The sequence below is a fragment of the Habropoda laboriosa genome, unplaced genomic scaffold (genome assembly GCF_001263275.1).
Source record: "Habropoda laboriosa isolate 0110345459 unplaced genomic scaffold, ASM126327v1 scaffold872, whole genome shotgun sequence".
Lineage (NCBI taxonomy): Eukaryota > Metazoa > Arthropoda > Insecta > Hymenoptera > Apidae > Habropoda > Habropoda laboriosa.
This window is the reverse complement of record NW_017100964.1, coordinates 129,946-146,173: the sequence shown is the minus strand read 5'-3', so window position 1 is coordinate 146,173 and position 16,228 is coordinate 129,946. Positions and strand designations below refer to the sequence as shown.

Genomic DNA, 16,228 nt, shown 5'->3' with positions numbered 1-16,228 from the left:
CTCGAAAGCCGATTTTTCTCGCTTGATTGGCCACGTTGGCGGGAAGAAAGCGATTTCACGGCTTAGTTGCTTACGTTACATTGTCACTAGCGTGAAGTCGTTACTTTCTGTGGTTCCGGTGGACATCGAATAACCCTTTAACGCTTCGATATTCTCCGATTTCACAAGCGTTAGAATAGAGTTTCTTTTCCTGCGAGATTCGATTTAGAGAATAATCTAGACGATTCCTGATTATTCTAAATTATCTTTACGATAAACGATTCTGCTTCACACACGATGCGGAAAAACTCTAGGAACGGTGCATAAAGAAAGCAGTCGGGGACCGTGTAAACAGTACGTAAACTCGATCGTCGTTCTTTCCGGTGCAACCATTACTTGCGATAACACTCGGCAGAACGGAAAAGGAGCAAAAGATGAAGGAGACGCAGAAACTGCGCTGCTGTTCGAAACGGACAGTGATTCAGAGAGAGAGAGAGAGAGAGAGAGAAAGGCGGAGGGAGCTCTTGCAATAGCGTTGCTAATCGGCTCGCTGTTCCTGGTGCACGTTACGTTTATATTGCTATTTCATTGCCGGCAATGAACTTGCGGCAATTCACTCTACAGGGTATACGGTCGTTGGCTGCCCACTAATTATTATGCAATATGCTAGCCATGCTCTCGCGAGCATGCTTATCCTTTTAGAGTCTCGGCCACGGGAGGCCGTAAGAACGCGCGACGAGTCGAACAAACGGACGTCTCTCCTGGCCTCGGCCACGTGAATTATCGTCGTCCTCGAGAGGACTTTCCGTTGATTGCCGCGTGAATGATAGACCGTTGGCGGGATGACGCAAAGTCCTATTCAAGGTGAATAATGGGAAATCGTGGATAATCGATTGACACGTTCCGCGTCGCGGACGAGAGACGACGGCGCATGGGATATTGGTAGAGTCAGGTGAAACTTTCGTTAGATGGAAGGTTTAGTTTCAAGGTTTAGATTTAGTTCAAGGTGTCGAGAATTGGGTACGATGGTCTATGCAAATCTTCTCTTCGATATTCGAACTATTTTTTAGTTTTCTGCGATACGGTATCAATTAACCCTTTCACTGCTATTGGCGCTTTCAAAAATTTGTTTGCACTGTGCTATTGGGGCACTTAAGCCTTAATTTTATCCTTTGCACTCTTTCACCTTAATTGAATAAAACAAGAGAGACGACGGCCAAAAGAAACGATTCTGCGGTCGTTGTGGAACATCTGAATCTGTCGCAGCGAAAGGGTTAACAGAGACACCCGAATTACAGAAATGAAAATTCAGTTAAACAAGGTAACAAGAAAGAACGGTTGTTTAGACGATCAAGGAGATCCAGTTCCTTCCTTCGCACGATGAAAAGTCGATGGAAAATTGAAGCATTTGTCGGGTGGCCGTCGTTCGATATTCTTGCGGATCTGGTCGTCGAATTTTAATCAGTAGCCCCCCCCCAGTGCCTGTGTGGCCACGCGGCTCGCGAACATAAATCACGATAACATAATTTATATGCTAATACCGCGAGTGCAGCGTGCGCATTCGCGCGAACGCAATGCAGAGCGAGGGGTCTAACTGGGTGTAACTACGTACCCGGTTACTCTACATAGGCGTCGACTTTCCTTTCAACGACCTTTTTAACCATCCGAAAGAATTCTTCTCACTTCGTCCACCCATTTCATTCACTCAACGTCTCCATTTTTAAATGGATTAAAATTTTTTTTACCAATTATCTGTACTTTATACGTTAAATTTTCTCCCTCGGAGATATTAACACATGGAAAACGTATCGTACGTACCAACGGAAGGCCCCATAACCTCGAAACCTATGTTTAAAAGCGAATAACCGAGCACAATTCGCTCTAACCCCTTCCTGTTACGGAACAATGGTGCATAACAGAGGATCTTCCACAGACAGACGCCAATGGTCAGCCGGGGTTGCCTGCAACGTCGTTCTATGTCATCGTAAACTTGAAACTGGGGGACCCGAGGCCGTGGAGCGCGCGAGGGACGCAAAAGAGCAGAACGACCAAAGGGGGGTAAGAGTCTCGTTGATTTTTTTGCAATTAAATTGGCAACCAAATAAACGAAGAGGCGCGTCTAAGGTGAATGGGCGTCTCGCGGATAAACGAGTTCTCGCGCAACAGATAAAAGTCGCGGCACTGTTCCCTGCACGCCGCCATTGATTTACGAAGTTGACGACGAAGCGGATCGTCAGTTCCGTGCGTCTCGTTTAATATTCCACTCGGAGAAAAGAAACGTCCATGCGTCCACGGATCTTCTCTATTAGCGAAACGAACGAGCGTAAAAGTCGGGCCTGAGGGAGTCAGATTTATGGAATAATTAGATCCTCTAATTGACCGATCTGTTCAAATATTATAGCGTGTGTGGTACGCAGAGAATTTCTATCGTTCGATCAAGTGATTCGATTCCAAATTGGAAAATAATTCATGGATTTTCGGCGCGAATTTTTGTACTTCTTCTTTCTCTGACTGAAACTTCCGTTAAAAAGACTTTGTTTCGTCTCAATCGAAGCTATAAAAGAAAATTCTCTAAATGACCCAAAAACCATCCCAAAAATCTAGTTCCAGCGATGTCACGAAGATTACAAAACCCGTGAACCGGAAGAGTATTACAAGCAACAGGGATTATTTTAATGGCGACCAATTAGGTATTGTTGAATAAAAATTAGTATTTCGTTCGATTTGTCGTGAAACTTTTCCATCGGAGTAGTAGATGCGTTACGCTATTATAGGTGTAGATACTTTGATGCTGTTCCACTCTACGCGTTTCCTTTTTTCTAATTAATATCCCCTTGGATCGAATCGAAGCAACGTCAGCCTCCCTTTTTTTCCCCATGTTCGTTTTTCGTCGCATGTATAACGGTCGTATTTGATGAAGTGGAGACGTTACGTGAGGCTCGTTCGAGGCGGATTCTTCGATCGGAAGCCACGAGCCTGTGCAGCATACTAAGAAGCGCGCGATATGATTAATGCACACGGAAATTGTATGTTTGACGAAGAAATTTGCTGCCAATTACAGCGGCACTTTTTAACTACGTTGTCTGGTATAAAGAGGTGATAGAACGAGATAGAGTTAACCGGAGGAACGGTTGAAAGTTCTGTAAACGGTTTCGTCTGTTTACCCGGTTTATTTCGCTTTCTTGCGCCGAGATAGAACGATGGTCTTCACGGTTTAATCGAGGCTGCCCGAGGAAAAAGCGGAGTAAAGTGAAATGCAATAAAAAAGGAACGATTTTCCGGGTAATATCGCTTCTTTCTCGATCATTTTTCATTGTGACGAACGGCAAGGAGAAAAAAGTTTGGATAACGAATCGCTGGTTTCATTAGTGTTTGACGTGTCCTTTAACCCTTTCGCGTCTATCGACCAGATGTATCGCGATTAAAGTTTTAGTTATTTTACTCATTGAGCGAGAGTGTCTCGCGTATCTTTTCTCTGAGACGTGTCTGCGTTGAAACTTTTTGATTTTTATGCTTTCAAATTGTTTAATTTTTAAACTCGAATATTCAAATTTCCACACTTCCAAACTCTCAAATGTTAAAATTTCCAAACTTTCGAACTCCCAAATATTCAAATCTCCACACTTCCAAATTCGCAAATATTCAAATTCCCAAACTTCCAAATTCTCAAATGTTAAAATTTCCAAACTTTCGAACTCTCAAATATTCAAACTTTCAAGCTTTCAAACTTTTAAACTTGCAAATTATTAAATCAAAATTTCATATTTAAAAATTTTCAAAATTTGGGATCTTCAAATTTCACCCAGATTGGTATTATAATCTACTTCCTCACAAACACCGAAAAACTCGAGCGCTCCCTCGCTCATCTCAACGAGAACACACAACAAACCATCTCATCCAAACTGTCCTCGTAAAAATCAGTCCCCAGAGTATCTTTATCCGCACATATGTACAAAGGTATGAAAAGTGTTCGCCAAACTTTCCATCGACAGCGTACGAACCACTCGATACCTTCCAATTTAAACTCTCCTCGAGAAGATGCTCGCGACAGTCTCTCCCTTGTTCCGAATGTATCGAGGATCGGTTCGGTCGTTAGAAAATGTTTGTAATCAAATATCGAAGTCTCGTGAGTCGAGCAGTAAAGAAGTGAATGTAACAAACCGGTATCCTTGGTTACACTGCGGTTATGGGCGGAGAAGGCCGGCACAAAGCACGGTGTTTTTGCGGCTGTGCTCGTGGCAGAAATCGCCATGCGGATGGAAAGTGTCCGCTCGATTGCTGTATCGGCCATCTTCAAGGTAACGTGATCAACGTATCGTAATAACGGTCATTTAAGGACAGAGATCGCGGTAGTGGGTACTACGTACTGATATTGAACGAGGAAACGGAGGCAAGGTAAATATCGTTCTCTCCTCTATCCGCGGAACAAGGATGAACGCGAATCCGAAGAGGAATGGAAAATTAATGCCTAATTAGGGAATCAACTGGTCGTCGTCTCTCGCGTAAAACGGAGCCAGCTGCTCGTCGTTGGTGTTCTTTTTATGGTCTGTTTAGCTGTGCAGCTCGATGGTTATGCAAATGAGAGAACGACGAGGCTCGGTCGTTTCACGCCGATCTCCGGAAACCGAATCGTCATCGTCTTGCGCGGATTGTTTTCTCTGTGGCGATACCGAGGAACGTAATAACGGTAATACTAAAGAAACACGGCTATTTGCATTTCTTTAGGACCCGTTACACTGCGCCTAGCTGACACTCATATACCTGTTCATTTCTATTTCTCTGTTAACTCCGCTGTTTATACTTCGTTCGATGGGATACTTTGAATTTTCTAATATTTCTCTGTGTGTCGGTCAAGTTGGAAAATTCCCAGATCGATATTTCAGATGTTAATAATAGTCGTACAGGTTTGGAGGAAACAAGTCCGCAAAAGGAGCGTAGGTACATGCTTGCTAGCTTTAAACGTGTTTTATTCGAAACAGGTTTCTTTGAACTGGTAGACGTCATATCTCGAGAAGTAATCGACAGGTTTGCTAGAAATTTGGTTGGGATATTTTTCAAAGTATCGCGAGTCCTTGAGGTTTTTGTAATTCCATTAAATTCAACGAGCTACTACTCGGAAGAAGATGTATAATCATGTATAACCTTCCAGTGGAGTATATCTTGCCAGGTTTACAATTAGCATTTCTTATCTGTTCGTTTCTCGTCAGGTTGGACAAGTCGAAATTTATCGAACATCGTGTACCTTATTCTTCTTCTTCCGTTTGCTTCTTTTGTTAAACTTGTGCAAAAGTTAGCGAAGATATATATATATATATATGCAATCCATCGTAGAGAGGCATTGTTGCTCAAACTGACACTAGAATCATCGAGAAGAGAAGAGGGTACGGAGTTCACGGCGTATCAGCCTGAACGGATCCTAAATCGCCGAAGGGGGCTGCTGAAGCTTCGTGGTCCAGAGCTCGATGGATCCAACCATGAGCGATCCATAGGAGTTCCTCGAAGACTGAAGAGGGGCGTCCCCCTTATCTTTATGCATATTTCACGGTGTTTTGCAGTCGAGCAGAATGCTCGCGTGGAAACGAGGAACTCTGCGCTATACGGTGTGCATTGCATCTTTACGACTCGACCGCCATAGAGAAACCTTTCCGGAGAGATGCAACGTGCACGTGCGCATGCGCAAATGCTCGAACACGGCCAAGTCATAGTACATGCGTTTTCAACCGGGGTATAGTTGCTCTACCAGTTGCCAGGAATACTATTTCCAAGATCGACCAGGAACTGTTGAACGGCCTAACGAGGTACGTTCCCGGGGAAATTATCGTCTTATCGGGATGCTTTTGCTCGTAATCTACGGTCCTAGTGCAGTTTTGACCGGCCGTAATATGTTCCGGTGTCCCGGAAGATGAATAATTACTCGCTGGGAGAGCGGAGCGTTGGTGGTTCTGAGCGTTCGCGAGGGATTGGACGGGAGTGTGGGCGAAATTTGAGTTTGACGGTTTGGGGGCTTGGGAGAGTGAAGATTTGGATAGTTGAAATTTTGAGTATTTGGAACTTTGGGTCTTTGAAACTTTGGGACTTTGGAACTTTGGGACTTTGGGTCTTTGGGACTTTAGGTCTTTGGAACTTTGGGACTTTGGGACTTTGGGTCTTTGGGACTTTGGGTCTTTGGAACTTTGGGTCTTTGGAACTTTGGAACTTTGGGACTTTGGGTCTTTGGGACTTTGGGTCTTTGGGACTTTGGGTCTTTGGGACTTTGGGACTTTGGATCTTTGGGTCTTTGGAACTTTGGGACTTTGGATCTTTAGGACATTGAAACTTTGGGGCTTTGGAACTTTGGAACTGTGAATCTTTGGGACTGTGAATCTTTGGGACTTTGAAACTTTGGAACTGTGAATCTTTGGGACTGTGAATCTTTGGGACTTTGAAACTTTGAAAGTTTGAGAATTTGAAAATTTAAATATTGGAAAGTTCGAAAACTCGAAAATTCAGAAATCGAAATTCAAAAAAATTCAAACACTGAATTTCAACGCTCACAATCCCGCCACATTGCAAAATACGTCACTCCAAATTCGGAATTAACATTCATCGCGTAGCCCCCGGGCAAAAACCGCCTTCGCAACAAGTAATCGCCAAAATGCCATCGATAGGAGTGATTCAGCTATCAAGGTCCAACTGTCGCAATACCATCTGGAGAACCTAATTTCTCCACCTGACAACCGACTCGGTCAAGGATATACCTTTACCTTTGCGAAACAGCAAGTTCGCAAACTCCGAAAACTTCCCCATACGTACATATCCATTAATATACGTTTCACGTGAACCGTTTAGATAGATGGTTAGAAGTTTGTCGGTATTGTGAACGTTTGCTTATAGAGCCCACAGGCTGAACGGCCGCGCATTTCAGATGCGAGGCACACCGGTGGAATGTGATCTACGCGCGTCTTGCATGTATAATACGGCATGCGGTACTGTTGCGCAACGCTCGTGTACATAGGTTTCTTCCTTAACGCGGTCTGGTATCAGAATAAACCATGGAGCATCTATCACACGTCAAGATTTCAGTATTATTCCGATCCTTTTACCCATGGTTTAATTTCACCGTCCTACCGTTAACCGGATGTTATCTGAATGCATAAACAATGGTGGCGTTACTTAAGTATCCGGGCGTTTATCACCGAATAACCTAACCGGCGTATTTTCCTAGCGGAAACGAGGGATTATCGATATCCTATTTGCATAAATCGATAAAAGACCAACGTTCGTAATTGTACCATGAAACGAACGAACGCTTCGTGAATCTACTTTAGATTCGAATTTATTGCTGTTTTCTTACGAAGCTATTAACCCTTTGTACTCCAAGAATTTTTTGATAAGATTAGATAGCAATTTCAGCGCACTTTTGCAGTGAAACTTTTGAAAATATAAAGGTTCGTTAAGAAAAGAAGGATTTCTAATATTTAAGTTGCATTATTTTAGTAATATTAAAAAGCTAGAATTCTACATTTCTAAGTTCTCCAGAGTGATTAAGTATGTCGCCATAACAGCGCCTTTGGAGTGCAAAGGGTTAAACATTTTAATTTAGCTCGAACGCGTAAACGGATCGATGCAGTGTTCAAATTTTTTCTGCAACGGTAAATCATTCTGACTGTGCTTCGAATGATGATTCAATGTCTAAATAATCGAATTTGCGACGATCCTGAGGTCTACAAGGGGGAATAAATTTTTCGGTCCTTCAGCCGCGATATTTAAAATTTTGAAATTAAAAAAATTTCGATACAGCGGTAAATCGTTCTAATCCTGCTTTCGACGATGATTCAATGTCTAAATAATCGAATTTGCGACGATCCTGAGGTCTACAAGGGAGAACAAATTTTTCGATCCTACTTTCTCGATCCCTCTGCCGCGATATTTATATTAATCCGGCGGTTTTGCTTCCATTTACTATCCATTTCCGCGTAAGACGGCACTAGGGGTAACACGATTCCTCGGTGCATCCAACTCCGAGATGCACACTGTGTTACTCCGTTGTGCAGTGGTGTCTTGCCTTAAGATCGTGTTTCACGTTCAAGCGGAAAACGTATCGCAAATATGTGTGCTCCTGGCATAATATCCGCAATAAAATGAAACAAGGTTTCACTCCTTCCTCCTAGATGTGTGTGTGTGTGTAATGGAGCACGGTTGTTTATGCACTCGAAGCTCAACGTGTTTATAATCTGGTTAGACACGTAAAATATCGCCAGAATATCTCGATCTGACGGAACACAATGGGATAACTTACTTATGGTAGAAAGGAAATATTTTCCCAACTGTGTCGAGGTAATTTTCACGAGAACGATGTTTTCCAGGGGATCTAAGTAAAGTTTCGGCCTGATATCGATCGGCAAAGTTGGCTTGATTACGACCACCCTAAGCAAACTGTTCACCCCTTGTGTAAGCTCTAGATTATGATCTCTATTCCATGGTAGGTATATATATATATATACATACGTACATATATGTACGTTTAGAGAGGCTGACTCTTTTTCCCTTGTAACACGTTGTTGCTTTTCTAGCTAGGTAGATAACCTTACTCCTCTTGATCTTTTAATAACACAAGCATAACGTTTTTCTTCGATACACCAGGCCGTATATATTTCCAAGATCGTTCCGATAGATACAACGAATGTTTCGTTTCCTCTGATCTCCAATGAAATTCACATATACATACACGTTTCCTTAAATAGTCAAGTTTCTTTCTAAATATTCCCCCCTGGTTATAATACTACAGCAAAATCAACCGTGTGTGTGTTCTAGACACAGAGAGAGAACAGCGGCTTCGACGGTTCTCGCGTATCGCGCTTTCACTCCGCGAGACAGGTTTAATTTCATGTCCGATCATTTCACAGATATTACTAATTATAATACGCCCTCGTTTTTCACCGTGATTCGTAGTACGAGGCGAGCTGATATTTAACGTCTCAATAATTGGCGAATCCTGAAGATAGAAGCAAGAATGATAATCCTTCTCGACGTTCGTTGAGTTTAAATTACAGCGGGTTAATTGTCCCCAAAGTTTCGGTGGGGCAATTACCTTGGAAATTTACGAGTAGAAGTACAATTAGATCGCGGACGATATTTATCTAAAACGTGTCTTACGACGTCAGATTTGATATTCGCTCTGAAGGAGCGAACCGTCGAACGAGCTTGAAGCTTTAAGATGAAATCTTTAGAGCAGACCGGTGCCACGATCGTTCCGTAACTCGTCGATAATATCTCTGCAAGGCAGTCGTGGCGAACAATAATTAACGGTGGCAATAAATAAGCCGGTCACCGTATTGTGAAACGATAACGTTTCGCGTTGTAAATGCAGCCAGTTTCAACGGCGGCTCTAATTAGTCGGACAATTATTGCGCGTTGATCCAATTCGAGCTGAGATTACGCTCGCTTATCTCGCCGAACGCGGTACCGTTTTACACGTTTTCCCTTAACCCTTTCGCTGCGACAGATTTTAGCAGGTAACGCGGTGATGCGAATGTTCTCTCGTGGCTGGAAAATTTGGTCTCAGTTCGATTCCAGGGGTTCTGTATTCTTGGAACGAAGGGAAGATCGTGGAAAAGAAACTCGCGATTTAACCCTTTGATCCTTTTTTTTTAATTATTCTTTTCTGCGTTTAATAGAGCATTAATCGTCTTTGAAATCCGTAAAATCTTTTATTTTGGCTGTATCGGAAGTGTGTAAATTAAGGATGAAATTAAGACGAAAGTACACGAAATGGTCTTGAAAAAAATTTTCAAAGCTCCTACAGGCGCCAATAGCGACGAGAGGGTTAAGGATAACCACGGATCTCGCCTTACTCAAAATTATTTTACGCTACTCCTGGAGCAGAAAATGCCTGCTAAAAGTGTCGTACACTCGCGTGTAGAAGGTACATTTATATTCTCGTAGCAAGCTTCTTGGCTGAGAGCCTGAAGAAAAGTTGTAAGAGCTAGAGGGAAGGAAGCTTTCACGGGGTGTGATCGTGTGGCGATATGCAAAACAGGCGAAGGGCGTCTGTGATGGCTATTATCGTTTGCCCTTTCACGATCGATTATTGCTACGGCGCTTGCCTTTTTACGCGTTGCCGAAGGGTGGCACGAACATCTGTGTGGCGTCAATTCATCAATCTGACGTCTTTATTCCCTTTCTCAAAGGAAAAGAGTAAATCTGTCTCAACTTGAACCTTCACGCTGCCCTCTTGTTGCCGGTTAATGGCCTTTCTCTGATCTTCGGTTAAAAAGGAAAAGGAACGCTCTCTCTGTGGTACTTACACATCCGTGAACTTTGAAAAAGTTTCCTCGCCGTAGTTGAGCGATTCAGTTCTTCAAGTTTTACCTGCGGAGAAGTTCAAAGTGCTTTAAAGTCTTCGCAATATTTCCTCAAGGTTACCGTCTTTATGACTTCGAATTCACGTGAAAGGGACGTTACGCACAAAGAGCTTTGCAGCCGGCTACTGAATTTATCTTCCTGAGGGCAGGTGTCAAAAGAGATTCTCTCGAATGTTACTGCTTTACGTTCTATTGACACTCAGGTAGGAAATATACACCGTGCTGTAGACCGAAGTACTCTAATGCGATCACTTTTAGTATTTTCGTCGTTAGTGGGTCTCTCCAAATTTTTTGTCACAAATCTTGAAGAATCTTAAATGTGACGATATTAGACTTTTCTATCTCTTTTTAAAATAACTTTCAAAGTCACTTTCAACATTTTTATGCACAATCCTAGATTATTAAGCTATTTCATATTTATTTTCCTAATTATTTTCGAAAATCCATTCCTATTATCTCGACCCAGAGAAACTTCAATTCCCTCTGAAACAACCTAACACTTGCTACACAGATAAAATCTCCAACATCGAACTAATCACATCGTACACGAGGTTACACAACTGTAACCAACAACGCCAATATTTTTCAATCAATAAAAATAGTAGTCTCCGTGTGTATATACCTAATATCATCGACAAGCCTCTTCCTAGGCGGCACGAGGAAGAGACCACCGTGGTTAACTTTCCCCCGGAGGGTGCTCCACCCGGGGCGAGCGCTCATTGAAACTGAAGGGCACTCGTCGAACTGAAAGGCGTGTCCCAATTTGATTTCCTTTGGCTGACAGCGTGGGCTTCAACCTCCCTCTATCCCCGTGGACCGTGCGAGAGGAGAGAAGAAATCTAGGTGTGGTCGATAAATGGCCACCTATAAGCGTCGATTCGTTAAATTGGCAATCAATTGTTCGGCAGGGCTTGTTTACGGTCGGATCGGGACCCTCTAAGGACCATAACCACGGCGAACGAATCGTGGTGGCAAGCTGGAGAAACTTTTGTCGCGTCTCGCGGCGCAAGTAGGAACAGACGTGGAAAAAGCAGCCTCTGCAGGAAGGATTACGACACGTCGAAGAGTTGGCAAGACCATAGAACATCCGCCACTTAACTCGTTCCCTCGTCCTATCCCTCCGTTAAGGTTGCCTCGCAAAATTGCTCGTAATTCATATTGTCTCATTCCGGCGTAACGGTGCATCCAATCAACGCCAATCTCGCTTCGGAAACGCTGAGTTGTAAAAACCACCGACGTAGTACATTCGAAACAGCCACCTTGTACATACGTGTGGTACATATGTATACATACGTACATATGTACCTACTGCATCGTTCAGTCTAAGTTGAACGTTTTCCAGGAATAATTTCGTACGTCACGCCAACAGCGTAACGAAACATGTCTCGTGATCATCGGAGTCAGAGGACAGTCCACCCTCTACCGACGACCCGTAAACCGTGTAACCGGTCGTGTTTGCCTCCGAACGAAAAAAAAGATTGTTGGCATAATGGGCGGATGAACGGTCGGTAGTCGCGGCGGCACGGTTGTAACAGATCGTTACATGGAAAAATGTCGCTCCGGCTAAGGAATGCATGCAGCGGCGGTGGTGCTTTAGAATGGTAGATGGTGTATATACAGGGTGTTCCTTAGCCATTTAGACAGGGGGGATAGAAAAACAAGGAAAAGAGCACTGTTTTGACCTAGTTCTCGAGTTGTAGCCAGTTCTGTATGCAACACTAACGTGTGCAGTCTTTGAAATATTTCAATTTCTGGCAGACGTCTATTAGAGAAACAAAATGCAGGTCTGTCGTTTCGTTGTCAATTTGCAACGCACGAGAAATTAAGGAATTTTCGAACGTCACGGACGAGATATATCAACGTAATCAGTTGCACTGCGTGGCTCAGTTTGTCGCTAAGAATGATTAGAACAGAAAAGTGGTTGTAATTCAGGAAGAAGGTCGAATGGGAATTTTTTCGTTGCTCCTGTGAAACACCCTGTATACGGATAATCGAGGATAATGCGACGTGCACGTCAACTCACCTGAAACAAATTGTAACCTTTATCGTACATCCACATCTCATCAGCTGGATGCTCCTTGGGACTCTCCCGTTGGCTGGCGTTCAGAACCTGAGGAGGCGGACCCCTGGTCAGCTGAATCGCCAGGGACCTTTGTAGAAGCAAGAGGCATCGGGAGGGTCCCGAGCCTCCGGGGCCCGTCCCGTCTCCCAAGATCGAGGCCATTTTTCGAGGCCCGCTGCTAACGATTCCAGACACTCGGCGGCGGTGGCATCACGAGTTCTGTAACACAGGAAACGGACCCGTTATAATTCATTTCTAGCGTAATAATGATCGTTTATCGACGAGTTCTCGCTGCTTCATTCACGTCGGAGAATATGCAAATAGTGTAGAGACGTAGAGAATGGAAAAAGGAGGCAGTTTCATGGGTTTCTCTGGGTTCTCTGGTAGAGAGATGTACAGAGTAGAGTTTTTTTGAGTAGGTTGGTGTGAAATTGATAGAATGCATTCAGGAGGTCAAGTAAATTGAGAAAATTCATATGGTCCGTTTGTTGGAAGATTGACGCAATTAATTAACGTAGATTTTTCAGGAAATCTCTGATATTTTTTGTGGTAGATTGGTTCTTTCAAACCATTTCGTTGCTTAAACATTTACGAGAGGCGCACAGACTTATTCTCCGGTAAAATTAATGTTTTACCAAGTGGTGGACAATAGTGTCGCTTCTCAGTCGCCACTCGAGTGCAAAGGGTTAATTACTCAAAAAATTTATACCTTTTTTTAAATTTACAAGTTCACAATTTAATTTAGGAATTAATGGTTTCTAATAAAATACTGTTTACGTGTGTTGTTTGCTCTATTTTGCTATTCACTTTTCATTAGATACTCTTTGATAAATCATTTTCCCGTCTGTTTCGTTAGCATTAATCTTTCGCTACACCCTGTACAATAAGCAAGAATTATACTTAATAGAGCGTGTTTCCACTATTCCAAATGATTATACTTGGCCGAGAAAGTCGTCGGAACGATTTAAAAGTCGCTTTTCTTCTGGTCATTTAAATCTACGTCGCGCGACTTGGAGAGAATTTGCAACAGCATACATATTTCCTCGTTTTCTACCATCCAGATAGAGATCTATCGTTTTGTGTATCCAAGCTTTCCCGCGGATAACTCTTATCTGCGATTACGCGGAGGAGAGATAACGCTCGCGGAGTTCACCGTACCGTTATCCCCGTTCGCGAAACTTTCGCGCAAACTCGAGTGCAACGCACACTATCAACAATCCAGAGAGATGGATAGAGGAGACGGTGGGGCGTTGAAGCAGCCACTTTGCATTAGTTATGTTATTCCCAGACGTTCACGAGGATTCTCTCTCCGTTCGACGATTAGCGCTTCTCTTAAATCTAATTAAATACCTCCGCGAAACACGCAAATCGATTTGTAATACGCTTCTACACGATGCACCTTTCGATACTCTCCTTAATCACCGTAATCATAAACTTTCTTAACAATCCCGCCTAAAGATTGCCCAACCTGGATGAAATTTTCCGTGGGAGAAATCAAAAGTAAAACAAATTTCTCTACGAAACAGCGAGACGAGCTTTGAGTAACCAAGCTACGACAACAACGAAGATATCGCGCGTAAAGCGAAGAGAGGGAAGAAAACACAGAGAGAAAGAAACGTTAATTTACAACGTGACACGTTTCGGTTCACCCTCCGTTGCCTTCCTCATTTCCTGCCAGCCATAAGGCAGCGTCACGTTCCTCTTTATTGTATCAACAACTACCACGTCGCGTCGGCCGGCCTAATTGATTTACGCCTTGGCCCTTCGCTCGTCAGCGGAGGAATCTCGCCCGCAAAAATTCACGCTGGACTCTACGGAAAAGGGTACCAGACCGAGGGAAAAACAGTTTCTGAGAAGAATTGTACGCGAAAGGGGGAGAGAGAGAGAGATGATTGTATCAACGAGGTGGCTTTGACGTGAAACAACGTCGAAAGAAAATTGTTTCCCCTGTGATGCTTTCTTTTTTTCTCTCTACGGAATCACGTTACGCTTGGAACATGATAGACGATGAGGAACTTGTTTCTTACGGAGAAGGAAGAGAAAATGTTATTTCGTTTGGAGAGATGAAATGGAGGATGGTATATTGGATTGTCGAAACGAAGGGTAGGTTTTAGAGGTATGTCACGAATCTGAAGGGAAAAGATAGAGATAAAGAGATAGAGGGAAGGAAAAATAGGTTTCGCGGAGACTTGCTGTCTCTCTAGCACAGAGGCCGGCACGATGAATATTGTATTGCTTTACAACGTGCCAAGGTACACGCTCTAAAATGCCTAGACCTTTTTCGGTAGAACGGCCCCGGTTGTAAATTTGGCACGGGAGCCTGGCAATTACGGTCGCATCGAATTGCCCGGGCCTGGAAGGAATCAACGAAGTAATCTCGCGCCTTTGGCAACGCTCCAGGGCGCAGTCGATCCAGACAATTCCTCTAATATAGTGTTGCAGTTTGCGCTGCCTCGAAGAAATTGGACCGTCCCCGTCCGTGGAATTCTCTCCGCGAATATATTTCTCCTCCCTTTGGAAACGCTTGTCCGCCTCTCCGTCTCTCGAGGGTCAGCCGGAATTCATCGCCCCGGTAAACTTTCTGACGTACTTCCCCGTTGGAGAAGCGGAGAAAGAAAAGTGGGGAAAGTTGACGGTGGTTGAATGCCGGCGCTGACAAACAACATCCTCGGCGTTTGCTTTACGTGTTTCTTTGTGGAAATGTCTTATTCGCTTAGCTTTTTTTGAGAGAAAATATTCTTCTTTGCGGAGAATACGATTAGACAGGGGGAAGAAGTGGAGAATGAGAATTAAGCGTTTCTAAAGTGATTCATTTTGCGAATAGGTGCGTTTATGGAGATTTTATTGATTGCGTTACTCGGAGGTATAATCGTTTAAGGCTTTCTGCGCGTTTCATTGAAGATTTTCCGTGAAACGTGGAGAAAAAGGAAAGATGAAGAGGGATAGTTAGGTGTTGTTAATGGAACAATAATGTAACTTTCTCAGTATTCAATTAGCAGACCGTTCATCATATTTTATTATCGTGCCGATCTTGAGAACAGGTGAAACTTTTTCTCCCGTGTCGCGGCAATTGAATGCTAGAAATGTAGATGTAAATGACGGATAGACACGCGATCCCTGCCAGGCAAAATTGTTCCGTTATGTATTTCTTTCTTTATTTTTTTTCTTTCTTCTCTTTGTCGTTCGCGTAGTCGTTTAATTTCCTTCGTTTCACCTTGTGCTAGTTTGCTCGGCTAAAAATCACGAAATCGAGATAGAGAGAGTAAAAGAAAAAAATGGACTTCCTCTGACGTGATTCATCGACGTATGCAGTTTCTTGGCTGGTGTAATAGGTTCGTGTTCTTGAAGGAGAAGCATAAGAGGCAGGAAATAGTTAGATATAGAGTAATTGTCGAATAGTGTGATAGATCGAACGGGACACGTTCGATTGCATCGGTTGAATTTACGCTAATTCAATAATCGAAGTCTCGGTTGTGATTCATCGATGAGTCTTGGGAACTATGACCGATCGAATTTGTCTCACGGAATGGATTAACAACGACAGTGAAAGCCGATCGTGAGCACACGTTATGTTTCACAGCTTAAAATCTGTAGCAATCGGCCTGTTAGGCTTTGAAAGTTTAGCAAATCTCTAGTGGCACGCGAATTTCTATTTATCGGGTGATAAAGTAGTCTGGATTTTTGCGCGTGGAATTTAAATCTTGAGCTCGCAAGGTTTGGAAAGTTTCAAGATTTGAAAATTTAAAGGTTTGATAGTTTGAAAATTTGAATATTTCAAAATTTTGAAAGTTTCAAAGTTTGAAAATTAGAAAATTTTAATATTTGAAATTTGGAGAATTTGTAA

General features: G+C 43.1%; 1 protein-coding gene across 1 annotated transcript in view; it reads right to left on the bottom strand.

Annotated features, from left to right (window-relative positions):
• Nucleotides 1-16,228, bottom strand: part of LOC108577673 (storkhead-box protein 1-like) — a gene marked incomplete at its 3' end in the record, with an annotated part of 72,931 nt that overhangs the window by 3,268 nt on the left and 53,435 nt on the right. Inside the window, exon 2 of the mRNA XM_017940863.1 lies at nt 12,346-12,603. Coding sequence (XP_017796352.1) covers nt 12,346-12,546 — 201 coding nt within the window. The remainder of the gene's footprint in view (nt 1-12,345; nt 12,604-16,228) is intronic.